The sequence below is a fragment of the Delphinus delphis genome, chromosome 15, assembly GCF_949987515.2.
Source record: "Delphinus delphis chromosome 15, mDelDel1.2, whole genome shotgun sequence".
Classification (NCBI taxonomy): domain Eukaryota; kingdom Metazoa; phylum Chordata; class Mammalia; order Artiodactyla; family Delphinidae; genus Delphinus; species Delphinus delphis.
The window spans coordinates 17,641,757-17,664,408 of NC_082697.1; the positions used below are offsets into that span (position 1 = coordinate 17,641,757).

The 22,652-nt window shown below is 47.7% G+C and overlaps 1 protein-coding gene across 2 annotated transcripts in view; it reads left to right on the forward strand.

Annotated features, from left to right (window-relative positions):
• PTPRT (protein tyrosine phosphatase receptor type T) overlaps nt 1-22,652 on the forward strand; it is a 1,079,376-nt gene that overhangs the window by 1,020,336 nt on the left and 36,388 nt on the right. For both annotated transcript variants that reach the window (XM_060030771.1, XM_060030772.1), the window contains 4 exons: nt 5,873-5,949; nt 15,136-15,172; nt 16,542-16,639; nt 19,692-19,808. In XM_060030771.1, coding sequence (XP_059886754.1) covers nt 5,873-5,949; nt 15,136-15,172; nt 16,542-16,639; nt 19,692-19,808 — 329 coding nt within the window. The remainder of the gene's footprint in view (nt 1-5,872; nt 5,950-15,135; nt 15,173-16,541; nt 16,640-19,691; nt 19,809-22,652) is intronic.

A 22,652-nucleotide genomic window follows, 5' to 3' on the forward strand; every position in this document is an offset into this window, starting at 1 on the left:
ACAAGGAATACCAGATTAGCTGTTTCTCAAGCTTGCAAAATGTAGATAGAGCATAATGAACTTTCTGGGCTGCTTGTAAATTACTTTGTATAAACTCCTTTACATCGCCCACTGCCCCATCTTTCTCCATGTGCATGTGGATAAACACGGTTTTTTTTATCCTTCTAATTATATAATGTTAGAAGGAGAAGGGGACACAGAATAATATTAGCGTCTCCCAGAAGGAATAAATAAACCATGAAGGCAGTCCTACTCCTTGCAATGCCTTTCTGGTGGACCTGTAGCTGAATTCTGCCCTTTCATGAATATACACAGTAACTCTTTGCCTCTGTAGAAAGATGGGTTTACATTTTGTACAGAAGGGCAAATGGGAAGCACTAAGTTTCTAACCGTCTCCGCCATCAGCTCACTGCCTGCCTCACATCCAGCCCAGAATCACCATTTATTAAGCACCTGCTGCATACCAGGCACTGTGCTCACACTTTTTTTAAGAGCAGTTTTAGTTTCAGAAAAATTGAGCGGAATGTCCAGAGAGTTCCTGTTTACTCCTACCTCCCATCCCCCTTCAGTTTCCCCTGTTATTAACATGTGGCATCAGTGTGATACGTTTGTTACAATTGGTGAACCAATATTGATCCTTTTTTTTATAAGATAGTATCTCATTTTTTTATTGAAGTTTAGTTGATGTACAGTATTGTATGTTACAAGTGTACAGTATAATGATTCACAGTGTTTAGAGGTTATACTCCATTTATGGTTATTATAAAATATTGGTTATTTTCCCTGTGTTGTACATTATATCCTTGTAGCTTATTTTATACATGACAGTTTGTACCGCTTAATCCCTTACCCCTATAATGACTCTCCCCTTTCCCTTTCCCCACTGATAACCACTAGTTTGTTCTCTGTATCTGTGAGTCTGCTTCCTTTTTGTTATAATCACTAGTTTGTTGTATTTTTTAGATTCCACATATAAGTGATATCATACAGTATTTGTCTTTCTCTGTCTGACTTACTTCACTTAGCATAATACCTTCCAAGTCCATCTATGTTGTTGCAAATGGCAAAATTTCATTCTTTTTATGGCTGAGTAATATTCCATCACATAGATATACACCACATCTTCTTTCTTTTTTTTTTAGTGTTTAGTTTTTTTTCCTCAACATCTTTATTGTAGTACAATTGCCTTACAATGGTGTGTTACTTTCTGCTTTATAACAAAGTGAATCAGTTACACATATACATATATCCCCATATCTCTTCCCTCTTGCATCTCCCTTCCTCCCACCCTCCCTATCCCACCCTTCTAGCTGGTCACAAAGCACCGAGCTAATCTCCCTGTGCTTTGCGATCCATTATTACTAGCTAAAGTCCATAGTTTACCTTCGAGTCCACTCTGTGTTGTGCAGTTCTGTAGGATTTAAAAAATGTACAGTGACACATATCCGCAATTACAGTATTTATTATACAGAAGTTTCACTGCCCTAAAAGTTCCCTGTGCTCTACCTAGTCATCCCTCCCCCCAAGTCCCTGGCAATCACGGATCTTCTTACTGCCTCCATAGTTTTGCCTTCTCCAAAATGTCATAGAGTTGGAATCATACACTATGAAGCCTTTCAGGCTGGGTTTTTTCACTTAGCAGTATGCGTTTATGTTTCCTCCATGTCCTTTCCTGGTTTGGGAACTCATTTCTGTATATTACCAAAGACATGGATGTACCATGACTTGTTTGTCCATTCACCTATTGAAGGACATCTTGGTTTTTCTTAAGTTTTGGCAATTATGAGTAAACCTGCTATAAACATTCATGTGCAGGTTTTTGTGTGGATGTAAGTTTCAGCTCATCTGGGTAAATACCAGACAGTAATTGCTGGATCATATGATAAGAGTGTGTTTAGTTTTGGAAGAAATTTCCAAACTATCTTCCAAAGTGGCTCTACCATTTTGCTTTCCCATCAGCAATAAGTGAGAATTCCTGTTGCTCTGCATCCTCGCCAGCATTTGGTGTTGTCAGGGTTCTGGATTTTGGCCATTCTAGTAGGTGAGTAGAGGTATCTTTTTGTTGTTTTAATTTGCAGTTCCTAATGACATATGATACTGAACATCTTTTCATATGCTTATTTGCCATCCATATATCTTTATTCGTGAGGTGTCCGTTCAGATCATTTGCCCATTCTTTAATTGGGTTGTTTACTTATTGTTGAGTTTTAAGAGGTCTTTGTATACTTGTGGATCCAACTCCTTTATCGGGTAGTCTTTTTCAAACGTTTCCTCCCAATCTGTGGCTCATCTTTTCATTCTCTTAACGTCCTCACACTTTTCATGCCTGCATTTTCTCATTTAATCCTCCCAACATTCTGTGAGCTATATAGTATTGAGCCATATAGCATTTTCCTAAGAAAACCAAGGCTTAGAGAGATCAACTGACTTGCTAAGTGATGGAGCTAAGATCTGAACCCAGATCTGATCCAGAGCTTCAGACCTCCCATCACCACGTCTGCTGTCCTACTTGCCACAGGTTAGCCCATGTGGGAGTAAATCGTAAATCTTGATCATTTTGTACTAAAGTACCCTTTCACAGTCTCAGAAGATAGTCTCTATTTGGATGCTCTGCAGAGCCCGGCATGGTGACTTGCATCTAAGTACCTGGATAGGGCATAGAAAGCCCTCTTCAATCTAACCCCCACCTACCTCCTCCCACTGCTAATTGCCTCCCATTCCATGTTCACAAGACAAGAAACTGTTTGCAGGTCGCCAGTGTGCTTTTCCAGGACCTCTGCTCTCTTGCTGTTCTCTCTGACGGAAAGACCCTTCCTCATTGTCCGTTGGTCAAGGCTTACTTTCAATTCCTCATTCACATATCACTTCGCAAAGCCCTCTAGTCCCCTCCCCACTTTCTAGACCTTGAAATTTCACTTCTCTGTACAGTCTGTCTCCCCCACTACATTGACAAACTCCCTGAGCACTTGGAAAATACTTTCCAAGTCCCTTCAACAAGCCTGTGTGTAGTAGGTGCTCAGTGAATTTGTTCTTAATAAATGAATAAAGGTGATAGTGACAAACGCCATCATCTTGTGGTTAGAGGCACCTGTCATCTTTAAGAATATTTAACTAAAAGAAGTTTGTTTCTTTTCTTTTTCTTGTTAATCATATTTGCTTTCAGACTTTCAATTTCGTTTTATATTAATGAAAATTCCCTTTCAACGTTTTACACCAGAATATCTGTTTCCAGTGCTTCAGACTTCAAGGGCAGGCATAATTCAATAAATGAAGGAGATTTTTTGAATCGATGAGTCATTAGTGAGACCAATGAGTGGAAACACATTACACATTTTTCACATTTTTGAGCCTTACAGTTTTGGTAACCGCTGGTAACAAGGCTTAACAGTCTGAGCTCAGAGTCAGCTGCTGGGTCTTGTCTGAACCCCTGCTGGGTGGATGTGCCCCAGGACGTCCCACTGCAGGAGCTGGGGACCAGACACTTGCACAGACTGCAGTACCTGCGAGATGCTAGAAGTCCAGGGACAGCACATCGTGTGAACGGAGCAGGGATTCAGGGTCAGACAGTCCTAAGATAGAATCCCATCCACTTGTAGGCTGTGTAATGTTGGAAACTTGCTTAATCTCTCTGAGCCCCAGTTTCTTCATCTGTGAAATGGGAAGAATAAAAATACTACATCATTAGTATAATAATCTGTGGAGCAATTTGGAGGAATAAATGATTGAGTGAGATAATGTATGTGAAGCCTCTGGTATCTACCATCAACTCCATAAAGATTAGCTTCAAACTCCTTCCCCACTTCACACCCCACTCCGCCACCCACCGAAAGGGATCACTTAGACCTCCCCCCCACTCCCTCTGGTTGATTCCACGGAATCTCTTCCCCACGATGAGTGAGAAACATGGCATCCAGTGTAGCTCAGTATCTAGCACAGTGCCTGCCGCATGGCAGATGCTCACTTAACTATTTTTGAATTGATTAATTAGTGAATGAATGAATGGAGGTGGGGCGGTGTCCTGTCCAGCCCCGGCCTGCTCGTCCATGCTTGGTCCCATTCCTTGCCTTCTCCTGCTCAACTTCCCATCGTAGGGATCTGACCCTTGCGGGTTGCATTTCTCAGCCTCTCTTGTCGGCTGGCTGCTGCTTGGCCAATGACGTGCACTGGTGGGAGATTGGAAGGTGGGAGAAAGGAAGAAGCCGGGGTATTTCTCCCTCTCTGTCCCAATCAGAGGCATCTTCTTGAACAGTGAGGGGGTCTTCTCCTTTTCTCCAGCTCCCACCAGAGAGGCCCACTGCAGCTCCAGCTTCCACAGGTGGCCCCCACCCCTGGGCTCTGGTGCCCTGGCTTCTTCCCTCTGTCCCACTGACCCTGGGGAGGCAGTGTCTCCTTGTTGATGTTTATCTCTGAGTTACTTCTCCCTCCTCCCTCTAGCCTCTCAAGCCTTCCATCACCCAGGTAACCACTCCTCTGTCGTTAATTCCCTCTGCTGTGTACCCTCGAAGTACTTTCTACTATCCTGCTTAGACCCCTCTGGGGAATCAGGAGCGTCTGAGCTCAGAGTTAAGAGAACCCCACTCTTCCAAGCTCCACCATCCACTGGCCGTGTGGCCAGTCAATCCTTGGGAGCCTCAGTTTCCTCATTTGTAACAAAGGTTAACAGCATCCCTCTTACTTCTCTCCCAGGGTCCCTGTGAGAGTCCAATGAGATAATCCATTCATATACTCACCAAGTACTTACTGAGTACCTGTCACAGGTGCATGCAGAGGCTGGAACAAGGAGCAAACACCTAATGTCCCTGTTCATGGGGGTTCCAGGTAGTAGTAACAGGTGGCCTTGTAAACTGCCAAGTTCTGGAAAAAGCTAATGGGATTTGGTGACCCGACTTCCTTGATCCCCAGAAACCCTTGGGGGTGCCCAGAGTTCTCCAGTCCACTTATGGGGAGCCCTAGCCCTGACCTAGAGTAAGGTGGCCCGGCCAGTGGATGCAGCAACACGCGGTGATACGTGCATAGTGATGGGGACAGAAAGCTGAGTCCCTCCCCCCACCAGACCCAACCCAGGTGTTCTGTTTGCGTGTCCTCTAGCATATCGGAGCTCACTTTAATGGACTGTAAAGGATTAGCCTGATTCTTCTGCTGTAATGGGTTTTTCTTTTAATCATTTTAATTTGGTGTTATTTGAAGTAAGCGTGCCATTGACTATAGCCTGCAAATCTTGTTTGTGCCTAGATCGTTTTTGAAATGGTATTCTCTGTAACACAATTTTTAGTTATTGATGGCCTTTTAATCTAATGATTTAGTCGGCTTCACTTGAATGATAATATTGATAACAATATGTGGCCGACGGTCTATTTGCAGCAATATTCCAAGAGGCAAAAGGCAAGCATTTGTGCACTTGTGGAAAATAGGTAAATGTGCCAGTTTTAAGCAAGCCTGAAAATGGGGCCTATTAATTTGGATCTAACAGTTCTTGCTTCCTGAGTGTTTTCATATGGTCTTTCCTGTGTTGTCCTCTGGAGAAGGCATCTCCGTCCCCATTTTAATGACAAAATCACTAAGATTTAAAGAAGCAGGTCACTCTCCCCTGTAGGTAATGACAAAACCAGAATCAGAAGGGCAGGTGAAAAAAAAGAGAAGAAGCATATACAAGCCCTTTTTTTAGGCACAGTAATCTCCCTAAGCCTCAATTTCCTCATCCGTAAATGGGGATAATAACTGAGGGTGATGCTAGGGGTTAAATGAGAGCGTGTCTGTCAGTAGCGTGGTGCCTGGTACATGATGATTGATAAACGGTGGCTCTGAAGCAGGGCAGAGCTCACCCGAAGCCTTCTCATCACCCATCCCCTTGTTTTCTGCTCTCTCTCTGCAGATGACCATTCTCGAGTGAGGCTGCTGGTGCTGGATGGAGACCCACACTCCGACTACATCAACGCCAACTACATTGATGTGAGGCTCTCCATGGGGCTGGGCAGCTGGGTTCTGGGGTTGGCTACAGTGGGCTCAAGATCTGTGGCTGTGTCCCCAGCCGCTCCCCCAGACAGTGGCCCTCCTAGAACAGGTCCAGAGGGTCTGGCTCCTCCCTGTAACTAGTGTAACCCGAGCTGATTAGCCATCTCAAGCTGCATCCACTTTCAGGCTGGCTGGAGTCGCCTGCTCTGTGGGAACCCAGGATCGCCAGTCTTGTTCATTCACCCATTCATTCTTCTGTATGTATGTCCGTTTACCCATTCATTCATTTATTTGAAGGTACAGCCATTTATGCAACAAAAATTTCAGAATACCTACTGTATGTTGGATGCTATAGGAACCATAAAGCTAAAAATGCCATGGTCTCTACCCTCTAAAACCTTAGCAGGAAGATAAGCTGTGCACATCAATGATTCCAGGGCAAACTAGAAAGTGGTGAGTGTCATGAGTTCAGATAAAATGCTACAGGGATTCAGAGGTGGGAGGGAAAAAGTCACTCTTCTATCAGGAATGCGAAGTGTGATGTGAACCGAAACATCAAGCACAGGTAGAATTTAAAATCAAAGAGGGGGAAGATGGGCCTCTGCCAAAGAAAAGCACAAGCTGAGTTGTAGCAGAGGGTAAGTAGCAGCTCAGTTCGAGGGGAGCAGAGACTCTATAATGGGAATAGTGGAAAATAAGGTTGGAGCTAGATCACTGATGCTTTGTGATCAAACGTTGGAAGTCAGACTTTATTTTGTAGGCAAGAGAAAGCTCTGGAAAGTTTTTGATCAAGGAGGTGACCGGTTCAGAGCTGAGCTTTGGGATGATTTATCTGTTACCCAGGGTAAGATCGATGAGAGGGAAGAGGGTCTGGGAATAAGACCCCCAATTAGGAAAGGGGGCTGCTTCAGTGTTCCAGAGAATATGGAGGAAGGAACTAAATACAACAGGAGCCAAGACGGGCTTACACGGAAGTAAGAGAGTTTGTAAAAGGGAAGCATGGTCACTGGGACCAGAGAGACATCCCAGAATGACCAATGCAAGCCAGGCTTCTGAGGACCTCAGCTAGGGGTCCAAGAACCTTGACGAAAGGCTCAGAGATCCACCTTGGTGCCTCTGACTCCCAAGTGTTTTTATAGACAAGCTATAAGGCACTGTGGCATGCCTTTGAATTCCCCATTGTGTATTGAGCCTTGTGTTAGGCATTTGCCTGTTTGCCCTCAGATCTATTCCTTGCCCTTCCCTGTTCTGCTTTGTGTTTCTGGTATGCGTGTGTCTGTGTGCGTGCGCATGTTTGTGTGTGCATTGTGTGCATGTGCATATGTGCACGTGTGTGCGTTTGTGTGCATGTGCATGTTTCTATGTGTTTGCGTGTGTGTGCATGTTTGCGTGTGTGCATTGCGTGTTTTTGTGTGTGTGTATGTTCGTGTGTGCATGTGCATATGTGCGTGTGTGCATGTGCGTGTGTGTGTTTGTGTGTGTGCATGTGCGTCTGTGCGTGTGTGTGTGGTGTGCGTATGTGCGTGTGTGTGTGCGCGCGTGTGTGTGTGGTGTGTATGTGCGTGTGTGCATGTGCGTCTGTGTGTGTGTGTGCATGTGTGCAGGGAGGAGAGCGAGCTGACCCTTTAAGGAAGGTGCCATGGGAGATTGGCAGGTGATGGGAAGGGAGACGCCGTCGTATTTATCTGCCTCTCTTGTCTCCTGGGGTGGCAGCTCCAGCAGCGGCTGCATCAAGCAGGGCCACCAGAGTGATCCAGCCTCGACAAGATGGCCCCAGCTCCTGGGCTCTGGCGACTTCTCTGTCTCCCGTTATCTGCTGGTTCTAGGGGTGACCACATCCTCTTGCCATTGCTGATCTCTGGGTGGCCTCACTGTTCCGTTTTGCAACTTAGCTCCTCCATCACCTGTATAACCAGCTCCCTGTACTGAATTCCCTCTGTCTGAAACACCTGGAATGGTTCTCCGCCTGGACTCTGGTTAACAAGAAAATTCACAAGGAGATGGCCAGTTCTGAGCAGCCTGTCTCCAACCTGGAGAAAGCACTCAGCATTCACCCATCATGCCTTCAGCCTGTCCCTCATGCATCTAGTATTCATTTCTCACACACAGCAGATCCTCCACTGTGTGCCAGAAACACAGACCTTAAAAGGGACTCAAGTCTGGTGAGGGAGTCAGATAAGAAAAGAGACCCTCGAAGAGCAGGGGCCATGGGAACGTAAAGGAAAATCAAAGCCTCAAGGTGGGAGTGGCGTGGTCAGTGAAGCCTTCCTGGAGGAGGTGACACAGTGCTGCTTTAGCCAATGAGTGAGAGTCAGCCGATGGTAGTCAGGCAAGAAGGACCGATGGTGGCTTAAGAATTATTGATCACCTCTAGTGTACCAACATTGCCTTAACTAGTATCACAACTCACAAAGTAAATGCCATTACTACCCATTTCCAGATGAGTGAACTGGGGCTCTCAAGGTTATGAAACTTCTCCAGGATGTGAGGGAGGGGACAGCAGGAGTCTGCATTGGCGGTGCCTCCCCAACCATGCCCTGCTGGCTTTAATAACGACGGTAATGCAATGACAACAGCCCAGGGCTCTAAATGAGTCGCTCTTGGGCCCTGTGAGGGGTGGTTTTAAATGAATCTGTTTATTGAGACCTCCCACTAGCCCTCTAGGATAGGTGACCACCCCCATTTTCCAGATAGGGAAGCTGAGGTTTAAAGAGATTGCACAGCTTGAGTGTGGGCATCTGCTCCCTGGCAGAAGCAGGCTAGAAACCAGACCCGAATGACTCCCAGGCCAGGGCTGCTGGTCCTGTCCCTCCTCACCCACTCGAAAGACACCACCTTGCACGCAGCACACAGTGGGGACTCGAGCAGCGCATGCGGAACCAAACTGAGTTGGTTCCTTCCATTTCTCCTCGACTTTGACTCAGGCTGAGTGGATGGGGCAGCCCTGACAGCCATGCCCACGAGGGGTCTGCTGGCCCAAGTTGCCATATCTGGCATTCATTGCCTGAGTGCTAACCTCCGGCAAAAGGCATTTTCCTGGATAGACAATCCAAAGTTGAGGGAGGATGTGACTGCGGTCAGAGCCAAGATGCACTTTGGTATTTTATAGGCAACAAAGGAAATTGCTTTAAATGCCAGTGAATCTCTGCAACACCAGCACTAATAACAGCACCCGTTTCTACCAGGTTCTTATCATCACAATGCATTCTGAGAGCCTTTAAGGATAAGAGGCCAGGGGTGGAGGTTAAGAGGCTTGCTCGAGGTCACACAGCTAGAATCCAGTTCTCTGCCCACCTTCTCCCTCTCTCTAGGAAGTAGATTGTGCAGACAGGCCAAAGTCTCTGCTAGATGCTGTCTTAATAAGTGATACTGGACTCTGTGCTGTGGTTAGAGTCAAGGGCTCACGAGACCAAAGTCGTGACATGAATTCAGTCCTCACAGAGGCCACATTGAATCCAGGCCTTTCTGCTCACTAGCCTATGATCTTAGGCAGATTATTTACCCATTCTGATGTCTGTAAAATGGGATGATGCCAACCCGTAAGAATGTGACAACTGATGTGAAGTGTCTATCTGTCAGGGTCCCACTGGGAGACAGAGGGTCACTCAAAGGGAATTTAATAACAGTAGGAACAGGATTAAAGGAAACTAAAGTAGGAGGCAAAGTGGCAGGAGTTCAGTATCCCCAGGCTAGAACCAACAGGAAGCTCTCAAGCTCCTGAGAGCAGGGAGAGTAGCTGTAAGCAGGGGGCTGCATGATTGGAGCTGTAGCCTTTGATGGAAAGTCAAGGCCAAGCCATGGTGACCTGATAGGGAGAGACCCAAAAGAACCTACACCCCAACCTCCCAGTGTCCTCTGAGCTCCTGCTTCTGCTCCGCATTGACCAAACCCAACTAGCAGCTGGAGGGTATGGAAGCCCGTGGTGTCCTCCATACAGGTCAACCTCCCAGGGCACGAGCAGAGCAGGGAAGGGAATAGAGAGTCAATGGAGGGACAGAGAAGACACCAAGCATGGGCTCCTTTAGCACAGCGCGAGCAGTACAGGGTGGAGGGGAGGGCGATCACATCAGTTGTGACCCCCTGTACACTCCAGCAAAGTCAGAATTCCCAGGGTCTCTGTGGGGATTCCTGGCAGACACACCCTAGGTAGCTGTCTAGGGCTCACCCCTTGGCTCTGGTTTCCACCCAGCCAAAATCCTCCCTGTACTCCAGAGGGCTAACTGCCCATGCTAGAATCATTTATCCACAATTGGATCTTGACGAGTCATTAAAACAACTCCATTTGGATAATGAGCTAGATGGGGCCAGCCCTGTAAGGCCTCCAGAGGCCGTGGTTCTCCTCCTGTCTGAACCATACCTCCAGCACATTTGTTTGCACACCCGAGAATGTATTGGCCACTTGAATCTGTTATAAATTACCAGTCTGGAAATAAATATCGTCTCTGGGTCCCCAATAAGTAACAGATGCATGGGCGCGGAGTGAGATAAATGCATGTTGGATGCAAACCTCTTTCCCATTGCTCACAGGCAGCTGGAGGCAGGCCCAGTACCGGTTTGCAGTCCATGTGCGTGCTGTGTAGGTGGGACTTAAGTGAACTCAAAGTTCTTTTAAGGTTAGGAAGTTTTCTGTACCAGCTCTTGGGAAATCCCCAGAGCAGCCCCAAGTGAGTAGTACGTTTCCTCTCGTCTCCATTGCTGAAGAGTCAGGTGGTTAGAATGCTTTCTCTTGGGGACTGCGTGGGTTCCTGGAGGCCAGAGACAGTCTCTTGACTTGGATGCCACGTGTGGACAGGAACGCAGCATGCATGCGTTCATTCTGTATGCATTTATCGGGGCTGACTGCCCAGGCAGACTTCTCCATGCTGGGGACACAGCCATGAGCAAGCCCATTACAGCCCTGCCCTGCTGGAGCTCTCATTCGACTGGGAAAACAGATGATAAGCATGTAAATAAACAAAGACTTTGGTGGTGAGTGCCCTGAAGAGAAGTAAACCAGAGAAAGCAAAAAGAACCAAGGATGTCAGGGTGGGCAGGTAAGGGCTGACTGTGGAGGTGACTGCCATCCCAGCAGAAGCCTGGATGGAAGGGGAGAGCAAACCACTCGGTTATGTGGGGACAGGCACAGCAGGCGTGGGTAGGGGCCAGTGCTAAGGCTTATAGGTGGAAACATGATGGCTGCTTCTGAAGAAGAGCAAGACAGCCAGTGAGCCGTGGGGAGGGTGGTAGGAAAACTGAGAATATTGCTGAAGGGATGAAATGGGAATAACAGGGATGTTGAGACGCCCAAACTAGGCTTAAGGGGCCAGTTCAACTGCCATGACCTCAGAGAACACTTCTCTGGCCTCCTGGCACATCTTGCTCTTGGTGGCCCTTATCCCAGTTTGTTGATGTCTACAAGCTGCTCAGAATCTGAGCCCACATCCATCAGGTCCACTTTTGTACTTCCAGTGCCTTGTACAGAGTAGTAGATGCTCAGTTAATACCTGTCAATTGAATATTGAAGGACTGAGTGAGCAAACGAATGAACAAAATAGTGAAACCAAGTCGTCTGACTCCCACAGTTGAAATGTGAATTTCTTGCTCAGAATTTCATCCCATTGACTTTGAAGTGTGTTAGAATCTTCCAAATCCCATGCATTTTGTCTTTTGCCTTTTGTCTGCCAATTAAGGCCTTAAGGGAATGCCCCAACCTCACCTCAGAGACATATTCATGCATGTTTGCCACCGACCAGTCTCTGCTGAAAACTATACCCAGCTCTGGGTGGCCTGTCCCATGGCCCAGAAGGAGAAAATATTAAAAAAAAAAAAAAAAAAAACTTGTTGCAACGTACATTGTAAAGGTGTTAACTGGGCATCTACCAATCCCTGCAGGGCTTAGGAGGAAGGAGGGCTCATTTGAAGTGCAGTGTGGGAAGCTGGGGCAAAGGGTACATGGAAAGGGCCTGGAGAGGGACAACTGGAAATGAGGCTGGAGATGAGGATGGAGACAGGGGATTAGTCCCAAGCTAAGGCATTTGGACATCATTGTACAGGCAACGGGGAGCCACTGCAGGCTTTTAAGCGGGGAAACAACATAATCAGATGTACGCTGGGGAGTTCATTCTGGCAGGAAGCAGATGGACTCTGGGACTGGACTGGAGGCAGGGAGGCCAGCATGAGGCTATTGTCTTGGCCCAGATCAGGGAGGATGAAGGCTATAAGAAGGAATGATGTGGGGATGACCGAAGAGGATGGACTTGAGAAACGGCATCTTTCCACACTGTAGGGTACTATTTTCTATTCTCAAGCCTACTCAAGAAGACTCCCATAGTCTAATTCTTCCTGTGAGCCTGGGAATCACTGTCCATCTTAACTCAAAGGAACAGAGAGCTCTTTGTGCCTCTCATCTTCCTTCCTACCCCTCACGGCTCAGAGAAGGGCTCAGTTACTACATTTATAGGCAGAGCAGGAAAGCAAAGGGGAGGGAAGGGCTTCCCATCTCAGGATCTCCGTGATGGCCAAAACAGACTTTTTAATCATGGTAGGCACTCAATGAATGCTTTCCAGATACATAACAAAATAATAATAATAGCAAAGACATATATGTTAAATCCTAGACTAGTGCCTGATACATAATAACTGTCATATATTAACTCACAACCCTAACAGCAAGGCTGTAATATAAATGCTGTTATCCCCATTTAACAGCAAAAATTAATAGAAGCACAAGGAGGTTAAGTAACCTGCCCCAGACCACACAGCCTAAAAGGGACAGAGCCAGGATTCACACCCAGGCAGTTTAAATTCAGAGTCCATGCATGAAACTACCATGCTATGCTGCCTTTCTTATTTTTTTTAATTTATTTTGTTGAAACGTAGTTGGTTTACAATGTTGTGTTAATTTCTGCTGAACAGCACAGTGATTCAGTTATATATGTACATTCTTTGTCATATTCTTTTCCATTATAGTTTATCACAGGATATTGAATATAGTTCCCTGTGCTATACACTAGGACCTTGTTGTTTCTATATACACTAGTTTGCATCTGGTAATCCCAAATTCCCAATCCATCCCTCCCCACCCCCTCTCCCCCTTGGCAACCACAAGTCTGTCCTCTATGTCTGTGAGTCTGTTTCTGTTTCATAAATAAGTTCATTTGTGTCATATTTTAGATTCCACATGTAAGTGATATCATATGGTATTTGTCTCTCTCTTTCTGACTGACTTCACTCAGTATGATAATCTCTAGGTCCATCCATGTCACTGCAAATGGCATTATTTCATTCTTTTTATGGCCAAGTAGTATTCCATTGTATATATGTACCACATCTTCTTTATCCATTCATCTGTCAGTGGACATTTAGGTTGTTTCCATGTCTTGGCTATTCTGAATAGTGCTGCTATGAACATAGGGCTGCGTGTATCTCTTTGAATTATAATTTTGTCCAGATATATGCCCAAGAGTGGGATTGCTGCATCATATGGCAACTTTAGTTTTTTTGAGGGACCTCCATACTGTTTTCCACAGTGGCTGCACCAATTTACATTCCCACTGACAGTGTAGGAGGGTTCCCTCTTGTCCACACCCTCGCCAGCATGTTATTTGGAGACTTTTGAATGATGGCCATTCTGACCAGCGTGAGGTGGTACCCCATTGTGGTTTTGATGTGCATTTCTCTAATAACTATATGCTGCCTTTCTGGTTGGTCTCTCAACAGCTTGTTTATTGGGCATTTGCTCTGAGATTCACACGGTGCTAGGCTCCACAGAAAATTTTTTAAAACTTAGGAGGCAGTGTGTGTCCTCAAGAAGCTGACAACCCCACTAAGAAGACAGGACCACGCAAACAGAGAGTTTAGGTGGGGCTGTTGATTCCTGGTGGTTAATCCAACAGTTGTGGCCATGACACTGGCCTTGGGTTGTTATTGACAGTCACCCCAGGTGTTACTAGAGTATGCCAGGTAATTCTTACAAAGTACCTACTAAATATTTATGGAGCAAGTGGAAGTCTGAGGTAGAGAGATGTACAGGGGACTTAGAAATGAATCTTTGAATCAGAAAGTAGATCCAGAACTTCTGAGACACCATCATGTCTGTTTCTCCACGAACCATGCCGATGACTTTTCTATTTGATTTCCTAAAGAAGAGGGTCTTGAGGCAGCTCATCCTCCTCAGCAGAACACAAAGACTCATCAGCAACGCTTAAGACAAAAATAGGCGTTCATTAGACTTTCGGACTTGTTTTCCCTGAGATTGTTAACTATAAAAGAAAGTGGAGTTTCAGGACTTTCCAACACCCTCTCCACCAACAGGCTCCATAATTGGCATATATATATTTTTTTGATTTATCCTTTCATTCGTGTATTTACTCATTCAATAAATACTAATCACGTTCAATGTTATGTACTAAGTGCAGATCTGTCTCCAAAACTTGAACTTCTACCCAATATGATATAATTCCTCTCTGTAGCAAAAAAGGGGACCCTCCATGTAGGACATGCCCAGACAAAAGAGAAGGTTGTCCTCAACCGTTCCCCAATGATTAGGATTATGGGGCACCAGAGTAACCACACATCAGAGCCCAGCAGGGCCTACTGAAGACTCTGAAATGTACAGGGAAATCAGAAACTGATCTCTGAATCTGAAAGTGGCTGTATCAGTCTCTAGGGCACACCTACCTGGGGTTCCCCACCCCCCCAAATGAAAGGAACTTCAGTTCCAAGCCCAGCCATGTAGCACGGAGAGGCAGTGTGACATCTTTTCCTAATTGTTACTGATGCGAGGAGCCAGCAAGGTGATTGTTTTCTTCTTTCAGGTGCCTTACAGGGCCTTGTACAGTGTTCTGCATGTAATCACGGCTCAGGAAAGACTTGGTGGTGGTTGATGTCCCACAGAAACCTGAAAATTCCTTCTCCACCTTTTTCTGGGTGCATAGCCATAACTGATGGCCATCTGACTTTTGCTCCCAGTCCGTGGCTCCAAGGCAAGCCTGTACGGGCCCCTCACAAGGAACTATAATAATAGCTAACATTTAGCGATGGACTAAGCATTTTACTGCATTATCTTATTTAATCTTTGCCACTGCCCTGGGAAATGTCTAATGCTAGTTTCGTTTTGCTTATGAAGAGACCGAGCCTTGGAAAGGATAATTATTGGTACTGTGCTGTTTGTAAGCTTCACTGTACTTTTCTTTTGTCATCCAGGGGTACCATCGACCTCGGCACTACATTGCTACTCAAGGTAAGTGCCCTCCTTTTCCTCTAAAGGGCCCTTGCCTTACACTGGAGGAGAGGAATGAGCTTCTACCAGCCAAGAAGTCATATAGGAGCAGGGCTGGAGAGCCTCCCGAGGTCTCGAGGTTGTTCATTTGTTTGGGAAGGAAGGAGGTGACAAGTTCAGCTATGGGGGGAGGGACGTAAGGGAGAGAGGAAGGAGGTGTCACTAGGAAATGGTCAAGAGAGATGGGCCCTGGACCAAAAGCATCAGCCTCAGGCATGTGCCGTCAGTATCCACCATTCGGACCTGGAGCTCTCGGTGCCTCATCTCCTCGATGGGCGTGTGCACGGGAGAGAGAGGCAGCCGGCGCTCCTAGAAAGCGACTTACCAGGATGTTATCAGAAGACTTAAAAATGACTATACCTCTCAGACTGTGCTGGGAGGAAATCGTGTGGATGATTATATATACGTGTACAGTGACACATATAATAAGATACCCTTCACAGTGTTATCTAATAGGGAAAAAAGTGAAAAATCTTAACTGACCATCAATTGGTAGATTGGTTCAAGTGTGACACTTCCATGTTATGGAAAATTATGCAGCTATGAAAAATGTCATGGCAGGTAAGAGTTTTTAAGGGCATGGGAAAATACATATAATAGATATAACGCTTATTATAGCAAATACAATATATATATACATATATATATATATATATATATTTGTACAGAAAAATGGCATTCAAAATTTTGTATCAGATACACTTATTACTCTTGTAATTTTAAAAATGATGGAGGCCCAGGACATTGAAAGAGAAATTTCCAAGGAAATTGCTTTGGACTCTGAGATTCTGTGTCCCATTTCTTGTCTGTTTTTCTTCCCTCCTTTCTGTCCAGGCTCCAGACAAATGCATTTGTCAAGCTCAGAATCGGGCATCTTCTGTCTGTGCTCTCAGCATCTGACTCCTGGCAGCTCCTCTGCCCTCCCACCCCACCCACACCCCAATTTCCTTCCCATCTCTCACTGAGGTTCTGGAGCCCAATTTTTGAAAACTCCCTTAAGCTATGTCATTAACCCCTAATATAAGGTGATGGGTTGGCGGGAAAGTGGGGCTGGTGGCAAGGGTCTGAGCAGGAGGGCGATGAAGAGGAGAATCTGCGGGCATTTCCAGGGGACGCTGCAGACCCTGCCAGCTGGAGTGTGGCTTTTCTCGTGCACACTCTGACCTCACACGCTTCAGTCCCCAGTCTCCGCTACTTGTGTCCCCATAGGAATCGCTGACCTCCCTCTTACTCACCCATCCGGAGCCTTGACTGACCAGCCGGGAGGGACAAGCCTCTTGCCTGCTTCCTTGCCGTTGCAGTCTGACCCTGACACCTTCTCTGTTGGCAGGTCCCATGCAGGAGACCGTAAAGGACTTCTGGAGAATGATCTGGCAGGAGAACTCGGCCAGCATCGTCATGGTCACAAACCTCGTGGAAGTGGGCAGGGTAAGCCCCTCCCATGGGTACCGGGATGGAGTTTGCTGGCTGGCATTCCACTGCCCAGCATCTCTCTGTGCCAAGTGCCTCCCGTTCCACATTTCACCCTCACGGCACCCTATGCGGGAGAAGTCCTCCCTCCTTTTCATAGTCGAGGAACATCTTTTCCCTTCAAAACCCTCTCGCCCCTTTCTCCACCCTCACTGTCCGCTGATGACGTCATCTCATAGACTTTGAGGGAATTACAGCCATCAGACGTGAATGTTCATCTTCACACCGCAAAGCTGCATCCTACTTGTGTCTACAGCCATCTTCTCATTCTTCTCCTCTATTATCAGGCTGAACCATAAGACATGGCTGTTTTTGTTGACCCCAAATGGTAGAATATCATCTGTTTCTTATGGTGCAGCCTAATGCGATAGGAGAAGTGACTCTTGCCCTTTCAAAGGCAATTCCTAGTGCCTTGAATCACAGATTCCGCTCAAGAATGTCTCATTCTCCCCCTCTCGCTTGGAAAGTAATTCTCTTTCCCATTGCTAGATTATTTCCCTCAGCATACAGACATCCTGAGTACCTTCCCCCTTAAAAGTATAAAGCAGGCAAAACGAAACTGCTGCTCCTGTCCCTGCTTTTCTGCCAGACCCTGAAATCTCACACACAGGCTCTGCTGCTTCACTCCCGTTCTCTTCCACCCACTGCAGTGTAGCTGCTCCCTCCATCCCACCCACAGTGATTCGTCAGTATCCCCAGCATCCTTCATGTTGACAAATCCAATAGCCATTTCTCTCTTCTCATTGTACTCAACCTCTCAGCAGCATCTGACCCTTTGTTCCTCGAAACCTTGACATTCTTCAGGGTTTAGACCTTGGTCTCTCACTCTGCTCTGTCTCGACTCTCTCCTGTGTGCTCCTTAGCTACTCCTGGGGCTTAGAAATGGGACTCTCTTCCCAGCTTTTGCTTTCGCCTACTTGGTAAACTGTGGCATGTGGGTGGGTGGGTGCTGGGTGCACAGACGCTAGAATCAAGAGGGCCTCTCTACTTACCACATGAGCTAACTAAAGACAGGGCAGGTAAGTTTTTCTTCTGGCAAGAACCAGATAATCCATTAAAATGAAGAGTCCTGGCCTCCAAGATAACGGGAAGGGGGAGAATCCGGGCTGTCAGTCATGATTCAGCAAAGGGCTTTGGACATCTCGTGGCCTAACAGGAATTGAGGGCCAGAAGAGACTTTGTCCTTGAGCCCACTCTTATTTAGTCCATTGCCCAGTTTTACAGATGAGGAAACAGACCCAAAGGAGTGGAGTGAATGCCCTGAAGTCACCTGGCCACGATCCCTGACTCCTGTCTCTCGTTCCCGTGGTCATGGTCCCCCTACTCAAGACTGCGCCCCAGGGACTCAGGCCCAGGGAGCAGCTACTGTGGACAAAATGTCCAGCCCAGGATTTAAGAATTCAGAGGCACATTCCAGCCTGTTCTATAACATGTCCCCCCCACTGGAGACAGAGTCCCTTGATTGTGAGTCTAATTCGAATTGGGACAGGGGACAGGAGAGCAATTTCTTCATGAAACTCCTGCTAGGAGCGAAGCTCTGTGCCAGACACTGTTGTGCACTATGCGTTACTTCACTTTACCTCACAGCAGTTGTACAAGGCGATGTTCCTGGTAATTATTCAGAGGGCCTGGCTCTGCATCCTAGCTCCATCCCTTACTGACAGCTGACCTTGGGCAATTTTCTTAGCCTCCCTGTGCTTCTGATTCCTCATCTGTAAAATGGGGCTGCTAATAATGTCTACTTCATCAGGGTGTGATGATAAGTAATAATTCAAGTAATCCGTGTAAAGTATTTGTAGAACACCTAGCAAGGAGAGCTGGACGCTGTAAGCAGTTAGTAAGTGTTAGTGATCGTTATTCATAGGAAGCTGAGGCTCAGAGAGGTTTCAGTACTTTCTGGAAGCTACTCAGCTACAGCGTTAGAACGAAGCAATGCATCCGTTTGCCTCCAAACCCTGTTGCACTAAATCAGCATTTCCCTAAGTGGGTTCCACGGGATGCTCTTCTGCATGATGCTTAGCGAACAGGGGGTTCCATGGTTAAATACGTTTGGGAAATGCTGTGTACTCTTTGCCCCTTTCGGAGAGTCGAAAAGCACATTAGCGTTAGCACGTGAACGAGCCGAGCAGTCCTGTAGCGAAGTGGCCTATTTAACTTTGTTTAATCCAGCATTTCCCAAACTCATTTGACCACAAAACCTTTTTTTGTTTGTTTTTGTTTCTTGTTTTTTACCTAACACCTATCAGCACCCAGCGGGACACACTGTGGGAAATGCCACTCTAAGCCGCTCGGCGTCCCCCGGAATGGTAATACTTTTGTTCTTTTACGGGGAAAGCGATCTCTTTTTCCTCCTGCGGCATGTGACTCAGAACCAGGTGTGGGAGTGGCTTGTTCACGGCCTCTGCACCCACCCCTGGGGCAGAGAGCCGTTGCAAACGTCTTCCTTTTGAGCCCAGCACCTTCCTTCCTTTTCCCAGCCACGAGCCTTTCTCCTTCCAGCCCCCTCGTAATATTAATGACCCTCTCCCCGCCATGTCTGCTTCCACCTCCTCACTATTCCCACCTTTTATTCTCATCTCTGCTCTGCTGATACTACTCAGCTGCCCCAGCCTATCGCAGAAAAAGAGGACTCAGCCAGAGGTAGAAAACTGGCCACGTGACCTTGGACAAGTCACCAAACCTCCCAACTTGAGTATGATGTTCATCTGTACAGTGGGGAGATCACCACCTGCCTATCTCACCCAGATCTAGTTGATCTCTTAGTGTGGGAATGGATTTGAAAAGTACCAGGAGCTCTGCCAAAGAAGGTACCACCATTATCCCCCGCGGCTCCAGTTCCTCTAGGAGTGAGCTGGTCCCTGTGTATTTTACCCTCCCCGGCCAGCTGAGAATGCCTTGACTGAAAGTCCACCAAGGTCGCCCTTGAGTTTATTCGGACGGGAAGCCAGATGAGATGGCCACACACGCTCAGCCGCCCACTCACTCGTACTGTCCCTGTCCTTGCCCGCAGGTGAAGTGTGTGCGATACTGGCCGGATGACATGGAGGTCTACGGAGACATTAAAGTCACCCTGATCGAAACAGAGCCCCTGGCAGAGTATATCATCCGCACCTTCACAGTCCAGAAGGTAAGCTTCCCTGCGGCCGTGTGCAGCCTGCCCTCCAGGCAAGCCGGCTTGTTTGTTCATCCAGGACATGGCAGCGACCAAGGGGCTGCTCTGTACCCACCCTGCACCAATGAGAGATCGGCAATCAGCTTGGACGTGGACCCTGCTCCAAAGGACCCCGCGTCTAGCAGGAGGGACAAATAGAATTCGCCAGACAAATAGCATAATGACATATGGTAATAAAAGCCACAGAGGAAACATGCCAAGCTGGGGAGACAGAAATCCACGGGAGGATGGGGTGATCAGAGAGGACCTCCAGGAGGAGGAGGCATTTAAGCAGACAGTGAAGGATGAGAAAGAGCCAGCCAAGGGAAGAGCAGGAGGAATATTATCCCAGGAAGAGGGAAAGAACCATGCAGAGTCTGGAGGGGAAAGAAGATCTTGACATGTTCTAGGCCTGTGGTTCTCAGCTGGGGGTGACTGTCCCACAGGGACATTTACCAGTGTCTGGAGACAGTTGTCAAAACCATAGCTGCCATTTTCTAAAAGTAACATCATTAATGAACCAAGTGGCCACAGGCCTGAGGATGCAAAAACACCAGGGACTTCGGTGCTCTGAGCACTGTGCCCTTGGGGATTGACAGGTCCTTGTGAGTGCCAAAGCAGGCACATGCATGGTGCCCTTCCTGCATGCACGGTGCTGGCAGGACACACTGTCTGCTCCCAACACTGCCCCCTCCAGCCCCTGGGCTCCTAAAGGCCCGTATCTGCAGACTCATGAAGAGCCAGGAGGGAAGGACGCCCCTCAGCTACAAGGTACATTGCTGTGATCTTAGGCTGGGTTCCTTAGAAGCAGAGCCTGAGACAAGGTTTCCCTTATACGTGGTGTATCAAGGGAGCGCTCCCAGAGAATCTTGTAAGTCAGCAAGAGAAGCTGGAGAGGAAAGAGGAAGGGGCAGGCCAAGTTCAGAGTCTCGGGCAAGGTCTAGCCTAGGCCTGACCCATGGGGGCCTCTGGAGCGTAAACACACCGCAGAGGTGCCCGCTTGCTGTACTCAGTCCACTGACTGGCTGCGGACCAGCCGCTGCGGGGTAACCTCTAGGGTGGGCTCCTGTCGGCTGAGAGCACGTCTCCAGGAAAGGGGGCACGTGTGAGTCACTAGCAGCCAGCGCTCCTGCAGCTGAGGCCTGGAACGTAGCGCCACAAACACCAGCCTCAGCTCCCATACTTGGTGGTTGGTGCTGGGCGTGAGCTGGGTGACTGGGGACCAGACTCTGAGCCAAGGGGAGGCCTTGGGGAACTGCAGCCCACCCAGTGTGTTGAGGAGTCGTCGTCGTTTCTTAGGCTGTCTTTTTGTCTGTCTTTCAATCACCAGGGAAGCTATTACCCATAGGAAGACACCCTTCAAGGTCTCCACGGGCCTCGGAGGATTAACTCAACTTAGCCAGCCTCTCCACAGGTGCTCAGCAAACACTGCCTGGGTTATCAGCTCAGAATCAGTTCCTGGGGACCCACAAATAATAAACAGGAAGCATTGTCTGTCCCTTGAAGAGAACACAGTCCCACCAGGAAGAGAGGACCCTTGATAAACAGTTGCAGTGCAGGTGGTGTGGGCTTGAACGAGGGCTTCAGGGGCTGAGCTGATTTGGAGGGTGGGGTGAAAAACTCTGAGTATTCTCGAAGCTGTTTTAACTTCTACTTCAGTTCTTCTGTCAGCACTTTAACCCCAGCCTTTGTTCACTCCTGCCCAGACCCTGCAGCTGCCTCCTGACGGGGCTTCTGTCTCTAGTCTTGCCCACAGTCTTAGTTTAGGTTTCTAGGAAGCAGAGCCTGAGGTAGGGATTTGGGTGCCCTTGATGATGTGTTGAGGAAGAACCCAGGGGAGAAGGGGGGTGAGGGAGGCAGTACAGGGTGGGGAAGGAGCTGAGCAAGGATGTGGCCTGGTCCCACAGGGAGATCTGGGGCATGAGTTACACCACAGAGTTGGGCCCATCTTGAGGCAAAGGGTTCTTTGGCACATCCATGAGAGTAACCCATTATCCTGGTTTGCCCAGGACCACCCTGGCTTTAGCACTGAAAATCCCATGTCCTGGGAAACCCCTCAGCCCTGGGCAAACTGACAAAATCGGTTGGTCACTGAATGCCAGCTGCCCATCCCCCACTCCCAAAGGAGGTGGTTCCTGTTCAGCTGAGAGCAACTTTCTGAAGGGGTAATTTTTAGCTGTCCACAGCCAAGGTCAGGGTAGCTGGGGATGGGTGCACTGGCCCAGGAAAGGGGACCTGGCGCCCTCTACACAGCCCACCAGCACCACCCCGCAAATCCTTCCTCCACGTAGCGGCTAGTGTGATCCTTCCAAGACGCCCATCTGGTGATGCGTTTCCTCTTCTGTGCAACTATCTGGGCAGCCTCCCTATAGCTCCCCGATGACTCTGGGATAAAACCCAAAGGCCTTAAAGTGGGATACAAAACCTTGCAGCACTCAGTACCCGCCCAGCCTCCCCCCCACCACCCCGCCCCCGCCCCACCCCATCCCGCTGTCGTCATTGCCTGTCTTCCACTCTTCTCTGGAATTGCCCTGGGCTGTTTGTGATTCTTTTCACGTACTCTGCTAAGTCCTGTCCCCAGGCCTTTGCCCCAACTGCCTCTCTGCCTAGGAATTCCTCCATCCTTCCACTGGGTAATACTTAGCCTCAGTGTATCATACGATTAGGAGGACAGACTGTGGTGCCAGACAGCTAGGCTTTAGACTGTAACTTTACAGCTTACTAGTTGTGTGACCTTGGGCATGTTCCTTAGCCTTGCTTAGCCTCACTTTCCTCATCCCTAAAATGGAGATGATAATATGAGGATTGATATGGGATTAA